Source organism: Dipodomys merriami, unplaced genomic scaffold, assembly GCF_024711535.1.
Source record: "Dipodomys merriami isolate MVZ:Mamm:240054 unplaced genomic scaffold, mDipMer1.0.p SCAF_7, whole genome shotgun sequence".
NCBI lineage: Eukaryota > Metazoa > Chordata > Mammalia > Rodentia > Heteromyidae > Dipodomys > Dipodomys merriami.
In genome coordinates this window covers 4,953,994-4,972,960 of record NW_027206290.1, presented here as the reverse complement: position 1 = coordinate 4,972,960, position 18,967 = coordinate 4,953,994, and the positions used below count along the sequence as shown (strand labels likewise).

The 18,967-nt window shown below is 33.6% G+C and overlaps 1 protein-coding gene across 5 annotated transcripts in view; it reads right to left on the bottom strand.

Moving 5' to 3' along the window:
* Tnni3k (TNNI3 interacting kinase) overlaps positions 1 to 18,967 on the bottom strand; it is a 281,405-nt gene that overhangs the window by 250,985 nt on the left and 11,453 nt on the right. For all 5 annotated transcript variants that reach the window (XM_070007290.1, XM_070007288.1, XM_070007293.1 and 2 more), the window contains 2 exons: positions 15,664 to 15,749; positions 13,531 to 13,628 (listed from right to left, as the gene is read on the bottom strand). In XM_070007290.1, the coding sequence (XP_069863391.1) occupies positions 13,531 to 13,628; positions 15,664 to 15,749 (184 nt within the window). The remainder of the gene's footprint in view (positions 1 to 13,530; positions 13,629 to 15,663; positions 15,750 to 18,967) is intronic.

Sequence of the window (18,967 nt, the reverse complement as noted above, 5' to 3'; positions counted from 1 at the left end):
TTAATTGTGGAGGTGGGGGGGAGGTCCAGTAGGGGGAAAACAAAGGAGGAGGCAGCAATGCTCAGTAGGAAATGTACTCATTACCTTGCTCACGTAACTGTACCCCCCTGTACAGCATTTTTATAATTAAAAATGTAAAAAATATAATTAGTAATATAATAGCAGAAAAAATTCTGAATAAAAACAGACACATGATTTTATCCATTGAAGGAACTTAATTTTTTGTCCTTATCCTAATTTTCTAACCTTCTGGAAAAAATATAGATCCTACAAACTGCTCTGTCTCATTTCTTTAATCTTTCATGAAGGGTACTCAAGTCATTCTTTAGGTTTATAATATCACTCTCAACTGAGTGCAATGCATTCCCCTCTGTGTTGTATCTTGTTTTTCCAGATTATTCTTGATGAGAGCAGATTTCTTCCCCTCTCTGCTTTTTGCCTTTCATTACCAAGAGAAATCATCTCTACTACTTCTTCCATCTGAGGTCCTTAGAACCTTAGCATTTTTCCAAAACCACCTTGTCAGTATCAGAAGATAACTGTTCATCAAATCCCATGTGTTACCTTAAAAATCATGCTATTCATTTCTATAGTTGAATAATCTCTGTCCCCTTGATACTCTCTACCCTCTCAATTTAATAAAACCATGTCTTCCTAGTTTTCTTTTTATTATCTCTTTTGGATTTTTGTCTGTCTCTAAAATTGCATTTGATAGTTTCATATTAAACCACTTTTTCCTTCTAATTATCACCTCTGGTAACTCATACACTATTTGAAAACTTCGTCTTTGGTCCTGATTTATCTGATAAGTCTGACTCCATATATTTTGCTTTTAGACACATCTCAAATTTTAAATTACTCCGTGAGTTCCATTTATAATTTTCTCAATCTGATCTTCATTTTCTACTCTCTCTTACTTATATTAATGACACTTTCTTATTCCAAATTATCTAGAGATTATTCAAGTCAATCAGTTTCAGAATTCTAGTTTTAATGCATACTTCTTACACTTCTGTTTCAAACATCAGTCTTCATGTGAAGTAACTTCCTTACTGGTCTTTTACTAGCACCTTTATCGCTGCAGTCCATACTCCACACTGTTGCCAGACACATTTTCCACTTTGCAATAAATCTTTTATATATTAAACAATTATTCTCTGAGCAATAGCCTGTCAAACTGCCTTGAATAGTTGGAGATACTAGATTGATTAAGACAATCAAATCCCCGCCTAGATTTTACTGTGAATAGAGATGAAAAATAAACAAATAAAACATAACACAGTCGCATAAAGTATCAATGCCTATAAGATCAAATAGGCAAATCATTAAGTAATTAAGTGATCAGGGAAAACTTCACAGAGGTGACATTTGAGATAAATAGCAAATGCTAAAGAGGAGAAATCCTAGCCACAATTTAAAATACAAGCACTAATAGTATAATGTTCTAAGATGGAAATAAAATTAGTCTGTCCATAAATTTGAGATATGATGCAAGGTATGATTGCAGCTCCTAGAATTAACCTCCCTAGTTCAAATTCCAGCTCTGTTAATGATTGTGTGAATCCGTTCAGGCTCTATTACGGAATTCATATAAACTTGGTATAATTAAACCCAGTGGAAATCATTACTGCCGTATATAGGTACAAGGAGCTCAGTCTAGCCTTCAGTGGAAACTTCCAAATAACATAGTTACTTGATGTCACATCTCTTTTTTCTCTTTTACTTTACCTTCTTTCTACAAATGCATTTTGTCTGTTTTCTTTCTTATCCACTCAATCAATCAAAGGTATAAAATATAGAATACACTTGGCCAGTTCTAGAGAGTAGGCAAATTCTAGTGGTCTACTGTAGATATACTGACAGAAAAACAAAAATCAGAAACAACAAAAATTCAAGGAATCAACACTAACTTCACAACTAACATTTTTATTTGGAATGAGACAATTTTTTTCCAAAAAATGGACAGAAACATAAGTACAAAAAAGTGGAGAAAGTTTTTTAAGCTGAAAGTCATTCTTAAAGTAGAAGAAAATAATGTATTTGTGCAAATTTAAATTTTAAAAGAACACGTGGTTTAAGACAAGTGATAAATTGTACAGTCACAATATAAAAAGTGACAAATTATTTGTATATTTAACACATACATAACTCATAAATCAATAGAAACATGAATATTCTCTTGTTAAACAAACACTTGTTAATAAACATCTACCCTCTGACAGCACTGTATTAAGTTAAATTAAAATAAATTAAACATAATATCATATGAAACATTTATCTATCATCCAGATTGTAGTAAACACACTACATCCTTTCCTCCTTTATAATTTCTCTTTATTTAGTCAACATTTGTTGAATTCAAGAGCGAACATATTATGATTTATTTAGAATAGGAAAATGGTTTTTGCTAAAAGTAACAAAGTAACTTTCACACGTTGGTTGATTTTCTCATGTTTAACTCTGATTGATATAAATACTTTGTTACTGAATGCTATCAAAAGAGAACTTTTACTTTACCAAGCTATGATAAAGAGATAAATAAAAACAATAATGGCTACTTATAAATTATTTACTATGGTCCAATTCCAGATAAGTTATTTAACTACATCACCTCAGATAAGCTTTGTAACTTATCTGTGAGAAAAATATATATATATATATATCATCTTTATCCTATAGCTGATTGCACTCAAGCTCAATAAATTTAAAGTATTTGTTGAAATTTAATAGTTAGCAAGTATTGGAGCTAAGCCACAATTCACCTCTGATTCTCTATGGCAATTTAGCTTATCTTTTTTTTTTATTTATTCTCACAGAAACTCTTGAGAGGATATACTTTTGTTGTATTTAAATGGAAAACTCTCAAATATTTCTCTCCTACTCCAGAGAAAATCTTCACCATTGGAAAAAATTAAAGTCAACAATATGACATTCACCTACTGGAAAGGACTTCATACAAAATACAACCATTAGGCAAAGTTTGAGTGTTATATAGCTGATCTCATTAATTTCTTGCAATTCATGGTAAAAAATATAGACATGTTTGAGACTGAAAGATTTTTTTTGTGAAGCTAAATTATAGCATCTTTATTCTATAAGACACACCAAACCATTTTTAAAATGTGGGAAGCATGAGCTTTCTCTAAAGCATTCATATATGCAAAACTTTTTTACAAAGGAAAAATCTATATGAAGAAATATATAGCCCACAAAAAATAGTCCAAATAAAGTTTGTGAAGAAATCGACTTTGTAATAGAATGGACCTACCAAATTTATGCAAAAAAATAAAAATAAAACCACAACATTTGTGTGTGTATTTGTGTGTGTATGTGACAGAGAGAGAGAGAGAGAGAGAGAGAGAGAGAGAGAGAGAGAGAGAGAGAAAGAATGTGTGTGTGTGTGTGTGTGTGTGAGTGTGTGTGTGTGTGTGTGTGTGTGTGTGTGTGTGTGTGTGTGTGTGTGTGTGTGTGTGTGTGCTGGAGCCTGAGTACAGGGGCTGGGAACTCTCCCTGAGTTTCTTACTTTCTCAAGGCTAGAGATCTACCACTTGAGCCACAGCAAGATTTCTACCTTGCTTGCCTGTCTGTCTGTCTGCCTTCCTTCCTTCCTTCCTTCCTTCCTTCGTTCTTCCTTCCTTCCTTCCTTCCTTCCTTCCTTCCTTCCTTCCTTCCTTCCTTCTTCCTTCCTTCCTTCTTTCCTTCCTTCCTTCCTTCTTTCTCTCTTTCTTTCTCTCTTTCTTTCTTTCTCTCTTTCTTTCTTTGTCTTTCTTTCTTTCTCTCTTTCTCTCTTTCTCTCTCTCTTTCTTTCTTTCTTTCTTTCTTTCTTTCTTTCTTTCTTTTCTTTCTTTCTTTTCTTTCTCTCTCTCTCTCTTTCTCTCTGTCTCTCTCATTCTCTCTATATATCTCTTTTTTTTGGTAGCTCATTGGACATAAAAGTTGCACCAACTTTCTGGCCTGGGCTGGCTTTGAATCATGATCCTCAGATCATCTCCTGAGTAGCTACTCATGCTGAGTAGCATGAGCTACCAGCATTCAGTGCAACTCTAATTTTTTTTCACCCATAAAACTCTAAAATAGTGTCTAAAGTCCTGCCCGTTGTTATCTCTGTGGTTGTTTCTATGGATAGTAATTCGCCACTATATCAGAGAACTAAAATTCTCTCCTACTATATTACATATATTTTAATAATTAAAAAAACTTTTATTTCAGGATGAAAATGAACTAAATCCTTTTGATTTCTAAAAATACACTTTTTCTGTTGTGGAAATTATATTTCTTCTGGTGATTTTAAAACATGTTCATAACCCTTTTATACTCTTCCCTCTAAGTTGTTAATTCAAAACTCCTTTTCTCTGAATTTAGACCAATTACCATCAATAAAGGATAGCAGTGTAAACAATTGCTGTTGTTTTTTTCCCAAAGTCAGATAATAGACACATAGTTTTGTTTTTGTTTGCTAAAAACTTACTCTCAGAGCCCTTGGCTTCCATATTAGAGGCCCAACTAATCTCAAGACATCTTATTATAAGGAAATCTAAACTACTTTGTGAGTTATCTAACACATAAAGGTTTTCCAATCAACTGACCTAGCAAATACCAGCAATAAAGCCATCCTAGCCCAGATAAAAGCAAGTGAAGGCTCCAGAGGATCCTAATCTCCTCAGTAATGAAACATGTATCAGTCATTCACATCTTCTCCCTTAAGGCTCTCAATATTATTATCAAACCATCTCACTGCATCCTGACAGAATTTTGATGTAAGAATCTATGCAAATAAAATTGTTGTTGTGTTAGAAGATGTAATAGTTTTTGTGTTAGAAGACTAAGCTTTGAGTAGTTGGTATGTCTCCTTAGCAAGCCATAATACCTCAGAGTAGGAAAAAGTAAAGAAATAGATGACAATTTAACAACCTATAATACTATCACATAATCTGCATTGTCATTGATGTATATATTTTAGTCTTCACTCTTTTCTTATGTACATTCATGCATCTATATTAAATGCATAATTCATGGCAAAGCAAGCCTGTGTATGCATACCGATGACCATGTCCTACAGATGGGACATGTTCTTTGACCTCTTGAATTGTGGAGGATTAAAGTGAAGATAGAAATAGGACTAATCCATTGACTTAGGAAGATGAAAGCAAATAATGCTGTTTATTATCTGCAATGCTAGACACATAACACTTATTATCAAATATTATGTACAATATTGACAATACAGGGCATAGATTTAGGAAATCACCCTTTTTCTGTGGCAGATCTAGAGACATGCTCAGATCTCCTTGCAAGGAGACTCTATTAGAAGAGGAACAGGTTGCTGCTTTCTTAGGTAGTTCGTTAAGTGTCCCTGCAGTATTAAGTCAGTGGTCACCCCTTCCTAAAGCAAGCCCAGGTCGATGACTAGCAAGTTTTAAATAAAGGTCCTACTAATCTCACCAATATAGCAACTAACTTCTCAGTTCTGCTCAAGATACATTGAATCATTAAATACGTCTGTCTTCATCCATAAGAGTGAAGCTACATTGTCTTGTGAAATATTTTATGCACTTCTAAAGTTCTCTAAAGTGCAATATCAAGTTCCAAGACAGAGCTAAACTTGTTTTAGATAGAAGACTGAGTTTCTGGATATGAAAATCATATAAATGTAAATAAGCACTTTAATATTGTTGCTCTAAATATTCTTTTCTCTTGCAATACAACTTATCCAACATAATAATTGCTATATTCTGATTCTGTAAGAAAAAAATATTAATAAGCAGTTTTGCAGCCTTTGGGGAAAAAAAAGGTTTCTTTTAAGACAAGGAACTATGCTACACTTCCATATGAAAATGTACTTAGTTCCAGGCATTGAAACTACATGGACTAGAGTTGTTTCATACATCAGCTATATCCCCAATGAAAGGATCTATTAATCAGCATAGTTTTATAACAAAAAAGTACTCATGATAATAATAGTTCAATTGATGAAATAATTATGATTATATTTTCACAAAAGATACCGATTTTTAAGGGCTTCACTTAGATAAAATGCCTGTCTTCACTTAAAATTTTGAAAACAGGAAGGGGAAGAAGAGAAGGAACACATTCTATTTTGAGTGCCTGCATTCTTTCCAGGATAATAAATTCATTTACTTTTGACCTATTTATTTCTATTGACATATTTATTAGTATACACTAGAAATGTTTTAAATGCTCAGAATAAAGAAATTTAATCTGATATTTTGACAAAATGTTGCTCATTAGATACATAGTTTAGTCTGTACAGTATTAATAAACAAAAACTTGGAGTAATGACTAAGATTTAAATAATAGGAAACATCACATAATTATGATTCTCTGAAATGTTAGGCAACACTGGCCCTATATTCTTATGTGAAAAAAGATTAGCTGGAACTGAATGGTGATTGCTTCATTCATATGGTACATAATTCTCAAATTTTCAAGTCTCTACTACTTCCTCTTGTATCAAAGACACATGAAGTTTAAGTATTAGGTTCCATCATTATCTGTCATATTATCTCATGCCTCTACTTATTTATTTATGTCTCCTGTCTCATGTCTGGCTATGTGAGACTGTGATCCTTAATCTTAATGGGATAAAGAAATGGAACTAGGGAATAAAAAGTACAATATTATATTCAGTCTGGTAATGTAAGTATTGGATTCTAAAAGAGTACAATAGAGAAATATCTAACCCAGACATGAGAAGAGTCAGAGAAGATTCTCTAAGAAAACAGGTGATACTTAGTGCAAATTTTGAAAATGTCAGTATATTGAGATTTCATTAGAACTTGTCAATTTAGAAATAATGAAATATGTGTTTACCAAGAAGAAATGTGGGTATAAGAAAGGTATCATGGAAATCCTATTAGGAACTTTAAAAAAGAAAGAAAAAGTCCGTAAAATACAATTAAAATTCAAAAAAAGTATCATTTTCTTTTTGATGGTGCTGGTTCAATTCAATGCCTCGTACTTTTGTTAGGCATTTTCAGTCAAAGCTGGCACTCTAACAATTCAGTCATGCCCCCATCTCCAGCTTTTTGCTAGGTAAATAAAAATAAGCCTCATGACCTTTTCTGCCTACACTGGCTTTGAATTGACTGCAATTTTTATATTTCTCCCTTCTGCGTACCTAGGATTACAGGAGTAACCTACTAGTGCCTGGCTTATGAACAAATACATCTTAAAATGGATGTGGTGACACATACCTATAATCCAATAAAAACTGCATTTTTTATGTTTTATTCAGTTTAGTTTTTTCCCTTAAATAACTTCTTATTCTTTTAACCAATTCCCATTTGAGATCAATATAATTTTTTAATCAAGAAACTTTACTTTTTAAAATAAAAGACAATCTGTATTTAAAGAAACTAGTATATGTTAATGTCCACTTAATCTCATAAATAAATAAAAGATTATGAATTGGGGATGATTTTGTCTTGCAGAGGCAAGGACAGGAGAGATTGTCTGGTTGTTAAAACTGGGAGTGAGAGCAATGGCTACAGCCATTTATAAAACAAAAAGCCTAGAGATAATGAAAAACATTTTTAATGCACAGTACAGATTGTCACAACAAAGAATTATTCAATATAAAATGAAACTTTGGCCCAAATGGAGTATTTAGAAACTATGAAGCACTTCTCCTGGACCTGAATATTATATAGATGGCAAAACTAAAGTCCAAACCAAACAACAACAAAACCCTCACCTTACAATTAATTATACCTGTAAAGTAGGAAACTGGAATAAGGAAAAGAATACAATGGTTTCCAGCTATGACTTGCCACTAATGAAAAACAGAGTTTTCTCATAAGACATGGTTTTGTAGAAAAAGAAACTAGCTCTAGTGAGCCAGGCTGATGTACCATTGAATTAGTTTTTCCCCTTCCTTGTTCTTCTTTGTAATGAATATGTGAATTGACTTCTGAATAACTGTAATGAGATCACAGAGTGGAACACATAACCACATTTCTTCAGTATCTGCATTTATGACATGAAATATTAAAGTAAAAGTTGATGAACCAAAATGTTACCTATCGTTCACCGAAGAAATTTTGTTAAGTGATTTAAATGTGGATTGAATGATGGGCAAGTGTGAAGTTAAATTAGATAATCTAGCATAGGCTTTTTGACTACATTTGTCATTTAAGATCTGCCAAACTGTAGTAGCAAGTCTCATGTTTTCATTAAAGTTTGGTGATACATTTCAATATTAGGAAGTATTCATATTATAATAAACAAATAATTGGAAGTTTAAATGGAAAATGGCCAAGTATAACTAACCTAACACACTTGATTTTTTTGTTTTTGTACCCTAGGTTTTAATATATTTAAATATATGATAATTTAGGAAGGTTAAATTTAATGAGTTAAATTCAACCAAATCAATTTTGAGGTGAGGGTCTCATCGTGCCCACACTAACAATTATAAGTGTTGTCAAAAATGGAGTGTCCAAAAATGACACCTTCTTTCTCCAGGTTGAGGTTTGTAGGAGTAATTTTTAGTTCAATTATATCTGAAATTGCTAAAAGACTGGGATGTTATCATAAAGCTTTTTGAAATTGAGATTTATTCCAAAAATGTGTAATCTAGCTTGAGCTATTTATCAGTTGTTCTTTTTCAACTATATAATTCATGAACAAATATATGAATTTTAAAGTGCTCATTTTATAAGATAGATTGAAGATAAGTTTTATAAGATAGATTAGAAAGTATCTGGAGCCAACTCAACTAAGTATAAATTGTGATGCTGTTAGTATTGTTTATGCTCATCTCTTTAGAATATAAAAAAGGATATAGTAATTCAGAAGATAATTTTTCTTTTTCTATTTAAAATGGCTGAAGTTCAACAATATTTATAACATACCATATGACAGGCATATTCCTAATTATGGAACTTGTTTTTGTAGAAGGTGGGAACAATGCAGTCAAGCATCCACTCTATGCACTACAAAATTTAAAATAGTCAGGGAAGCCGTAGGTCAAATGGAATGTGAAAATGTTGATGGAGGGACACCGATCAAGATGCATTGTATTCATAAACTGCTTTGTTAAATGTAACTTCTTTGTAAAACTATTTAAAAATCATGAAAACAATCTAAATCACCCATCAGGATATATAATTCCATTTCAGGAATGAGAAATGAGGCAAAGAGAAATATTAGTTTTCCTAAAGAAACACATTTAATAAGTCTCAAAGTGAGAAATGAACACAAGTAGTTTGCTGCTAAACTGGCAGGTTTTTTTCAAGCTACTGAACTCAAATTACATTCGTTGTTTGTATCAATATCAACATATTACTTTCCAAAAGAGTATTCCCTGGGAATCTTTGATAGGTACGCAATGAGGAATCAAAGAAAAATGCTTCATCCAAAAGGCCAAAGGTCACAGCCATCAAGTAAAATATGCAAATTAGCAAGTCTGATAGATAAAGGTAATGTAAGGTAATGTAACCTTCCAAGTAGACAGAAATAAAATTTGAGAAAGCATTATTCATTTTGTTTCAAGCGTTGCTAATTTTGAATTAAGAAATTTAAAAAATATCAGAAAAAAAATTACAAGAATAAAAGCAGAGAAGTATGAAGGTACCTAGCCTAATGAATGAATTCATTTACAACAGGGCTCTCTAAACTTTAGCCGGGGATTAAAAAACAGCAACAACCAAAAAAATCTGGAATTAAATTTTAAAAAAAAGAGAGAAAGAAGAGAGGAAGAAGAAGAGAGGAGGAGGAAACATTTTGCTCATGATGATTGATTTCAATTTCACGGAGCTAAGTGATTACCAACAATATTTCTGTGTATGTCTGTGAAGAAGTTTCTGAAGATTTGGACTTGCAGTGTAGATTAAGGAAGAGCACCCTTCCCTATATGAGGAGGCTTTGTCAAATCTTCTGAGAGTCAAAACACAACAAAAAGCTGGAGGAATGATTAATTTGCTTTTATTTTGACTTGAGACATAATCATCTGTCCACACATATTGGTAGAATTGCTGGTTTTCAGGCTATTGGAGTCAAATTGACTATTGTGCCATTAGTTTCCTTGGTTCTCAAGAGTTTGAGCTTAAACTGAATCATACTGCCAGATTTATTGTTTTACACCAGATTTATTGTTTTACAGCTCCATACTCATGGGAGCCGGGTCCTACAAAAATCTGTCACAGAGAGAGAGAGAGAGAGAGAGAGAGAGAGAGAGAGAGAGAGAGAGAGAGAGAGAGAGAGAGAGAGAGAGAGAGAGAGAGAGAGAGAGAGAGAGAGAGAGAGAGAGAGAGAGGAGAGAGAGAGAGAAAGAGAAAGAGAAAGAGAAAGAGAAAGAGGAGAAAGAAATAGATAGAGCTTCTTAATTGAGTTGCTCTGGAAAGCATGGACTACTGGTTGAAATAGTCTGGGAGGAGAAAGAGTCTGCCTTTTCAAAATCTTTGAGATGGGTTTGACTGACCTTCTGATCCCATTATGAGTTGTAACATCAGTGATCTATAGTATATAGTCTTAGACTTCTCGTGTTGAAGTTGCCTACGCTCATTGTTAAAATCCTAGATCTCCAGATTAATTAGATTAATAAGAGAGGAAAATATTAATTTTTAAACATATAATTCTCAAACTGACTAAGCTGAAAACCATAAAGGTTGCAAGGACAATAATAACAGGAAAGAGTCTAAAAATTACCTGAGCAAAATTATGAGTTAAGTGATCTTGAATATTATATTTAGAAATTTGAATTTTATGATATTGACAATAGGTGGTAATGCAAAGTTCTAAACAGAGCTGTGATATTATGCATTTATTTCTTACCTGGATCAATCTGTAAGAAATATAAAACTAGATGAGAGCTAATCTGTACAATTTGTCTAGAATTTTTTAGTAAAGTCTATAAACCATAATAAAGTATATGGCACTACTATTCTCAGGTACTTAAGAACACGAACAAAAAGTGGTGAGCTTTGGCAGAATCAAAAGATGAGAAGTGGATTCCAGGATAGCCCATGAGTACCTTGACTTTTCACTTGAAGGAATTTTCTGACACAGAGCACAAAATAGAAGGGCATTTTTACAAAGTGAAGGATTGAAAAAGAGCTCCAATATTTCAAAACCATTTTTTGTAGTTCAGGAGAACTGAGACAATAAAGCTGTATACAGAGCAGATTGTAGAAATCTACATAGGCTTGAGTTAGGCAACATAGCATAAAGAAAAACTCTATTAAAACATACAAGGACTAGGAGATTAGGAGGTTTCAGATAGCTATAATAGACGAAAGCACTGAGTAGTTTGGACATTCAGGAAAAGCATCACAAAGCCATGTATTAAGGGAAAGAGCCAGGCTCAGATATGAGGAACACATCCTAGAATCAGAACTATGTCAAAAAGCTTTGTTGGGAGTGAGGTAGATAGTCCTATCAGGAAAAGGTTGGGTTAACAACGAGGGTGAATGAGGATGAATACGTTTGAAGTAGATATCTGAATTATGGAAATAGAACAATGAAATCTATTGAAATTAGTTTACAAAGGTGAGAGGGAGAGTGATAGGGTAAAAATTAATTACATACACTGTGTACATGAGTAAAAAATGTCACAGTGAAATCTCTCTCCTTGTATAACTAATATATGCTAATAAAAAGAAGTATGACAAGAAGGTAGGTTAAATACTAAAATATACTCATTCTAATTTTAAAGAAATCAAAACAAGGTCAACTAGAGCAAGCAGGTATAGCAAAAAAAAATGTTACTATATGCCAAAAGCAAAATAATAAAAGCAAAACAAATAAACCAAAAGACCACCATAGTGCCCTTTAAAGGAATATAACATGATGAATATTTTCAGTAACACAAAATATATGTGCTTAATATACAATGAAAAGTCAATAAAGATAAAAAGAAGCAGGAAATTTTGAAAACATATTTAATAAAAGCACTGAGGTAATTCAGTTGTAAATATAACAGAACTAGTATTTAAAGTAGTAATTCAAGTCCAAAAGCTTAAGGAAATATGAAGAGAGAATGGAGGAACTTAACTGAATAAAAAAGGAAATTTTTAGTGTATTAGAAAAATGCCAAATAATGATTGTGATAATGGTTGTATGACAATAGACTATACATTTTCAAAAGTTATCAATTGAATAAAATTATAAATTTATTATGCAAATAGTATATTCCAATAAATTAAAAGCCTGTTTAAAACCATACAACACAGAGAAACAAAAATTATTAGACTGGGTTATACTTATGGTGTTACAAATCCTAAAAAAAACAACAAAAGCAAAACATCTGCTCTTTTCTTACTAATGAGAGCCAAGAATGAGAGAAGAGAATACTATTGGTTAAAAAATAAAGTTATAAATAATGAGGCAGACCTAATTGAAAAGTCAGTATTCAGAAGTTGGCCAATTAAAATATGTGATAGTTACTATTTTCATTTTGAGTATCATGAACAAGATTAACTTTAATTTCCATAAATTTAAAAAAACAATGAAATATGTATAAATAATTGCACTGGAAACATCAAAATATTAAGTTCAAGAAGTATAAGTATAGAATGAAATATTCTATCAGAAGAAAGGAAATTACAGAAACATGTATTATAGATTATTTTCACTAATTCTGGATTAGATTCTAAGCCTAAAGGAAATGATAAAACACATTTGAATCAGTAATCTTTTGAATTTGTGATACTATATGAGTAGTGTCACATTACTGTTAGCAATGCCACATTGATATTAAATTTAATGATTTTCAATTACATTGAAGTTAATTTCTTTGTTTTTAGAAATAAAAATTAAAGTAGCTAATGGAAAAAATTGCATGCTATCAGTATTCTACTCTCAAGTGGCTCATGAAAATGAAATATTAATGTGAATAAAATGAAAACAAATGTGAACAAAATGTAAAGCACTAGTGACAACATAACATGTATACATGAGTTTCATGTAATAATATTTTTTTAAAAACCTAGAAATTAATGGGAGTTAAAACTGTGATCCTCAGATCTCAGCTTCTTGAGTAGCTAGGATTACAGGCATGAGTGACTGGTGCCAAGCTTTATCTGATCTACTTTAATTTTGATGCTAATATTTGGCATTGAGATTTGGTCAGAACTGCAGTCCAGTGAAAGGAAACAACAGAAATAAAGGTGAAAGAAGGATGCTAAAGAAATCTCTAGAGATTCTTTATAAGGAAAAATTTCCAAAAAGAAATAGTTTCAATTCTATTCAAATACAACCTAGTGAAGGAAGTAAACAGCCTGGTCCTACATCATGGTAATCACTGACTAACCATGTAAACTTGAAGGTAAAAACTGTATTTAATCCCAGGGTTCTTGTGAGGATTGAATGAGTTAATTACAAAAAAACCTTAAAGGTACTATATGAGTTGTATATAGATAATATTTGTCCAATAAATTAAAATGTAATGGCTCTGGTCATCCCGAAATTTTTCCTTGATTTCTTATTCCCTAGCAACCCCACAAAATAGGAGTCTAAGGTTACACCCCATCCTTGGCTTTAACAGTACTTATCGGAATAAAAATGTCATACCTTGTAAACTGCCAGGTGCAATGCTGTAAATCCATTTCTTGTCAGCCGAGATGGACGGAGCCCTTTTAACATAAGGCTTCGAATATGTGACTTATTGCCTTAGAGAGAAAAATAAAGCCTAAATCATTTTGAGAGTAAACTAAGTGACCTTTAAATCTTTCTTGGACTTAATAATAAATGTTATTTGGACATATGAAAATCAGAACATGTCCAGAACATGTGCATTCATAGAGTATTAGTAAGATTTTTTCATTAATTGCTAACTATACTTAAAAGTGAACTTTTTTTTTTGTCGGTCATGGGAGCTGAACACTGGGCCTGGGCATTGTCCCTCAGCTCTTAAGCTCAAGGCTAGTACCCTGCCACTTGAGCCACGGTGCCACTTCCGGCTTTTTTCTGCTTATATGGTACTGAGGAATCAAACTCAGGGCCTCATGCATGCAAGGCAAGCACTCTACCACTGAACCAACTTCTCAGCCCAAAACGATCATTCTTATTATATTTATAAAACTTTGATAATGCTATATATTTCAGTGACTTTGTATTATTATATTTTGTTTTCTCGTGACTAATGTTTTGAAACAAAATCTGAATTGTTTCGTTCTAATAAATTATTAGTAAAAAAGTTCAAATGAAAATCTAGTTGTAGAGATTTTTCTTCGAGCAATATTAGTAGTGGGCTTATTTAGTTTTTATTTTTAATATTTTATTTTATTGTGAAGGTCATGTACAGAGGGGTTACAGTTACATAAGTAAAGTAATATGTACATTCCTTGTCAAACTGTGTTACCCCCTCCCTTGTTTTCTCCCACTTTTCTTCCCCCTGACACCCCCCTCCCACCAAGTTGTAAAGTTCACAACATAGTTGTTGGATTTAAATGGGAATAATCTATTAAGTCAAGTTGTTTTATGTGTTTGGGATGGCAAAGTTAAATAAGGATATTGGGTTTAAGTGGAGCCATCTTGGACATGTGGTGGATGGTAGCAAATTGGTTTTCATTGGTGCCATCTTGTCTTCATGGTGGAGGATGGTGAAATCCCACCCCCCACTCCCAGGTGATGAGCATGCCTAAATTCCTAGAGGCAGGGGTGGGGATTGGACAATAGATTATTGACCTACCAGTCTTGGGTCATGAGTTCTCAAGCTCTCTGTGACCCTGCTCCTCACCAGGACTCTACTTAGGCTTTGATCAGCTCAATGCAGATTAAACCATGCCTCATGTCTCCTAGCTCTCCTCCTGCCACATGGTGTCTCAATTCAGCTCTTCATTGGTGTTGATCTGGTTTGTTGGTATTGTTTTACTGCTCTTTCTTTCCTTTCTTCTCAGGACTCAGTTTTCCAACTGTGCTAAGGTGGCGCAAGTCTTTGTGACAAGAGTCCACCTGCAGTCGCAGACTCTCCAATAAAGACTCCTAATTCGACCTCACAAAATGTGGCTTCTCTGTTTCTCACCAATCAAGTTCACATACAACAGAAGGAACATGAAGAGAGCCGGTAATCATTACAGATCTATTAAAAAATTTTAAAGCTGAAATCAGCTTGATTAATAAAATACTGTATTCACTTGCTAATTTAATAAACAGGTAATATGTTAGAAGCTATTCAAGGCACTTGTGATAAATCAAAATTCAAGGCAAGTTAAACTCATAATCATCATTTTGATCTCAACTTTCAGACTATATATTTGGTGATTATTATTTTTCTTATTACTTCTTACTGCTTCTTCTTAAGAACTGCTTGGTGATATTTTGATAGTGCTTTAAATGCTTCTGAATTTAACCTATTCCTTACTGGCATGCCAGATACAGCAAAAAGCTTTCTGATTTACAAGGAACTAAGTGACTTGTTTTAGAGGAGGAACAAAAGGAAACAAATTGAGAGCCAAGTTAAATGGACTATCTTCCTCATAGTTAATGCTTTCAGTGAAGTTTATCAGGTTTGGTCAAGGCAAAGAAGAACAGAAAATTGAGTATGAATAGCATTTTGTTATAGACATCTAAGTAGCTCAAATCACTGATTATCCACACAGACACACAGACACAGACAGACAGACAGACAGACAGACAGACACACACACACACACACACACACACACACACACACACAGTAAAAAGGTTTCAAGTTTCACATACCTCCACAAATGCAACACAAATGTAAGAGAGTTAATCCCTTTTCAGTGCGATAATTCAAGTTGACTTTATTGAAGGCATCCTCAGAGCTGGAAAAACATGTTACACATGATCACAAAATTTGTCTTTTAAGTACATTATGCTTCATTTAACAATTATAAAAAGGAGTCAGGTGCTAGTGGCTCACAACAGTAATCTTAGATACTGAGGAGGCTGGAATCTAAGGATTGAGGTTCAAAGCCAGCCTGGGCAGAAAAGTCCATGTGACGTTGGCCTCCACTTAACTCTTTTCTCTAATTAACCACCAGAAAACCAGAAATGGTGTTATGGCTCAAAAGTGGTAGAACGCTAAGCCTTGAGCAAAAGAACTCAGGTACAGTGCCTAGTTCAAGCCCCATGATTGACAAAAAAAATTAAAAACATAATACATACATATGAGTCTTGTTATTACAAATTTAATACATCTCCTTACAATTCCTTTTTTTTTTTTTTGGCAGTCGTGGGGCTTGAACTCTGGGTCTTCAACTCTTCAGCTCAAGGGCAGCACTCTACTACTTGAGCCACAGCACCACTTCTGGTTTTCTGGTGGTTAACTGGAGATAAGAGTCTCAGGAACTTTCCTGTCTGGGCTGGCTTCAAGACATGATCCTCAGATCTCAGCCCTCTGAATAGCTAGAATTACAGTAGCCACCAGTGCCCAGCTACAATTCCTTAGTTCCTAGAAATGCATTTTGAATCATTCCATATTGAAGTAAGTAGGTCAGGTCTGGCCAGCTTCATATTGGCCACATGCTGGATGGTAAGGTCTGGCATCTTGTCTTCATACTGGGGAAGGGAAATGCCCCTGTCCATCATCTGCCAGGGCATGCCAGGGCATGCCAGGAACCCTGGAGACAGGGGTGGGCACTTGGCTGATAGGCTACTGAATCTGTCAGTCCAGTGCTTGGGACTGGGAATTTCCTGGTGATCTGTCCCCTGTTATTTAGGCCTGGACCAGCTCAGCCTCCATTACGCCATGACACATGTGTCTCCATGATCATTTCCTGTATCCTGTCTCCGGGTTCTTTTCTAATCATCATGGCGTCCCAATTCAGCTCTCCAGCAGAGCTGAACTGGCTTTGTTGGTGTTGTTTTTGTGTTTTTTCCTTCTCTCTAGACTGTTTCATAGCTGTGTTATGTGTATTTAGGGGCTGTAGGCCTTTGTAACAACTGGCTGCCTGCAACTTGCTAATTGTATAATAAAGACTCCAATATTCCATATTCTAAAATGTGGCTTCTGGGATGATTTACCTTACAACAGTACAACGAATTAAAATTGAGTAAATTGATATTAAAATTTCAAGAGGTCAGGTTTAAAGACTCCAGCACACATCTGTGTTCTAAATATAATTTGAATTTTCCAAAGTATCTGGATAATAAAAAAAATTCTGTACAAAAAGGAAAACACAGACATCTGAGTAAACTCACTTCTCTAACAACCTAATTTTGACATTATATTTGTAGACATATTAGTACAACTTTAAAAGGAAGGGATGAAGAAAAAGAAAGATTGAAAGAGAATGTAAATTTCATTTGCTAAGAAATTGCAGAATGAAATAAAATCCAAATATCTTGCAATTTCTGCCAACAGCAAAGTTTTTCTTATACTTTTATTGGGTTAGATTGTACAGATAAAAAGTCTGAACACTGGTTAGCCACTGTGAAACAGATGCAGGTGAGAAGAGGAATGATTGGTGTAATGATTCCTTCCCTTTGTCTGAACAAAGATGATCTCCCCAGGAGGGACCAGGAGAGCCCCAGGTAGCTTTTCACAAGGAATGTAAAGCAAAAATTCTTGACCTCTTGAGGTCTTTGGTACTTCCAGCACATTTTCAGTAGGATTGTGATCTTATCAGTGGCCTCCAGGGTCAATTTCCAGTTGTCTCCTGCCTATTTAAATCTCAGCAGCTTTAGAGAGATATAGCATAGTCTTTGGTACATGAGCCAGGAGTCATACCATTTGTAAGTACTTATACTTGAAAAGTTCCCTAAATTCAGAACATTAGCATCAAGGCATCCAGTGAAGAACCTCAAAAGCTTTTGGAATTTTAAAATAGTAAAAGAAAAAGTGCTAATTTCCAGGGTTCTGATAAAAAGAAAAAAAAAACTAATCTAAACTAAAATAAACTAAAACTAAATCTAGGCACATTGAAGAGCCACAGAGCAATGGAAAACTCCACGGTTTGTTTTCATAGACATGGAGAATATTACTATACTAAACAAAGTCCTCTATGTTGCCCACATTAGAACTAAACTCAGTTCACAGATAAGGCCTGTGGTTATGACTTTGAATAGTCCTACTCTTCTGTCGAACTGGACTCTGCTCTTTTCTGCTATGGAGACTTTTACTCAACATTTGTATGAAATCAGTGTCCAAACATGAAAAGGGGAAGAATCAGCAACTGAGCTGCTTTGGCATTTCTCTTTGGTCCTTCTATTATCCAACCAATGAAATATATATATATATATATATATATCAAGACAGAAAACAAAATGTTAGGATGGAGAAGAAGGAGACCTTTCAATGTAAAGAACTATTATAACCAACCTGCAGCAGCCTAAGAGAAAAACAGGGCAAATGGCAAATACTAAAAGAAGAAAGTGCTCTGGAAATCCTGTGTAATAACAAATAACTACAACAACAAATGTCTTGAAAATGTTTTTCCAATACACGTTATGGCTTGATGTTTTCAAAGTGGGGAAAAAAACAAACAAAAAGCACCTCAGTAGTACAGGCAATCCTTTAAAGTTTAGTTTTCATGGTTACTTTGGGATTTACATTTTGATTCTGCCTTTTAATTAGTTTTTCTTTTTTTCTTTTTCAACTTAGTAAGTTAATTTATCTCTTAAAAAACCCTCAATTTCTTCAGCTATAAAATGGGTAACATTTATATAAAATAATAGTGTATTGTGAGAAATAAAGGTTAATTACTTTTGCATAACCTAGTACATAATATGTGATCAAAATTGTTACTGTATTCTTATTGCTATTATTAGTGAAGTTGCTGTAAATATAAAACTTTCTTTGAAAATATGTGTGAGAGAAGTTTAGCATGGTTTTCAAGCCAGTTTCATCCTTTTTGAGTCTTCACATCTGACAGTTTGAAATTTGTCTTAATTTTCATAATTCTATAATAAAAAATATCTTAAGCCTACAATGAGCCATGCATCTTAAAAATAGCTTTGACCCTGACTGCATATTTATAAAATAGAGATAGCAAGCTCACTATTACAACACCTAGGACTTGACAGTAATTTGGAAACAACT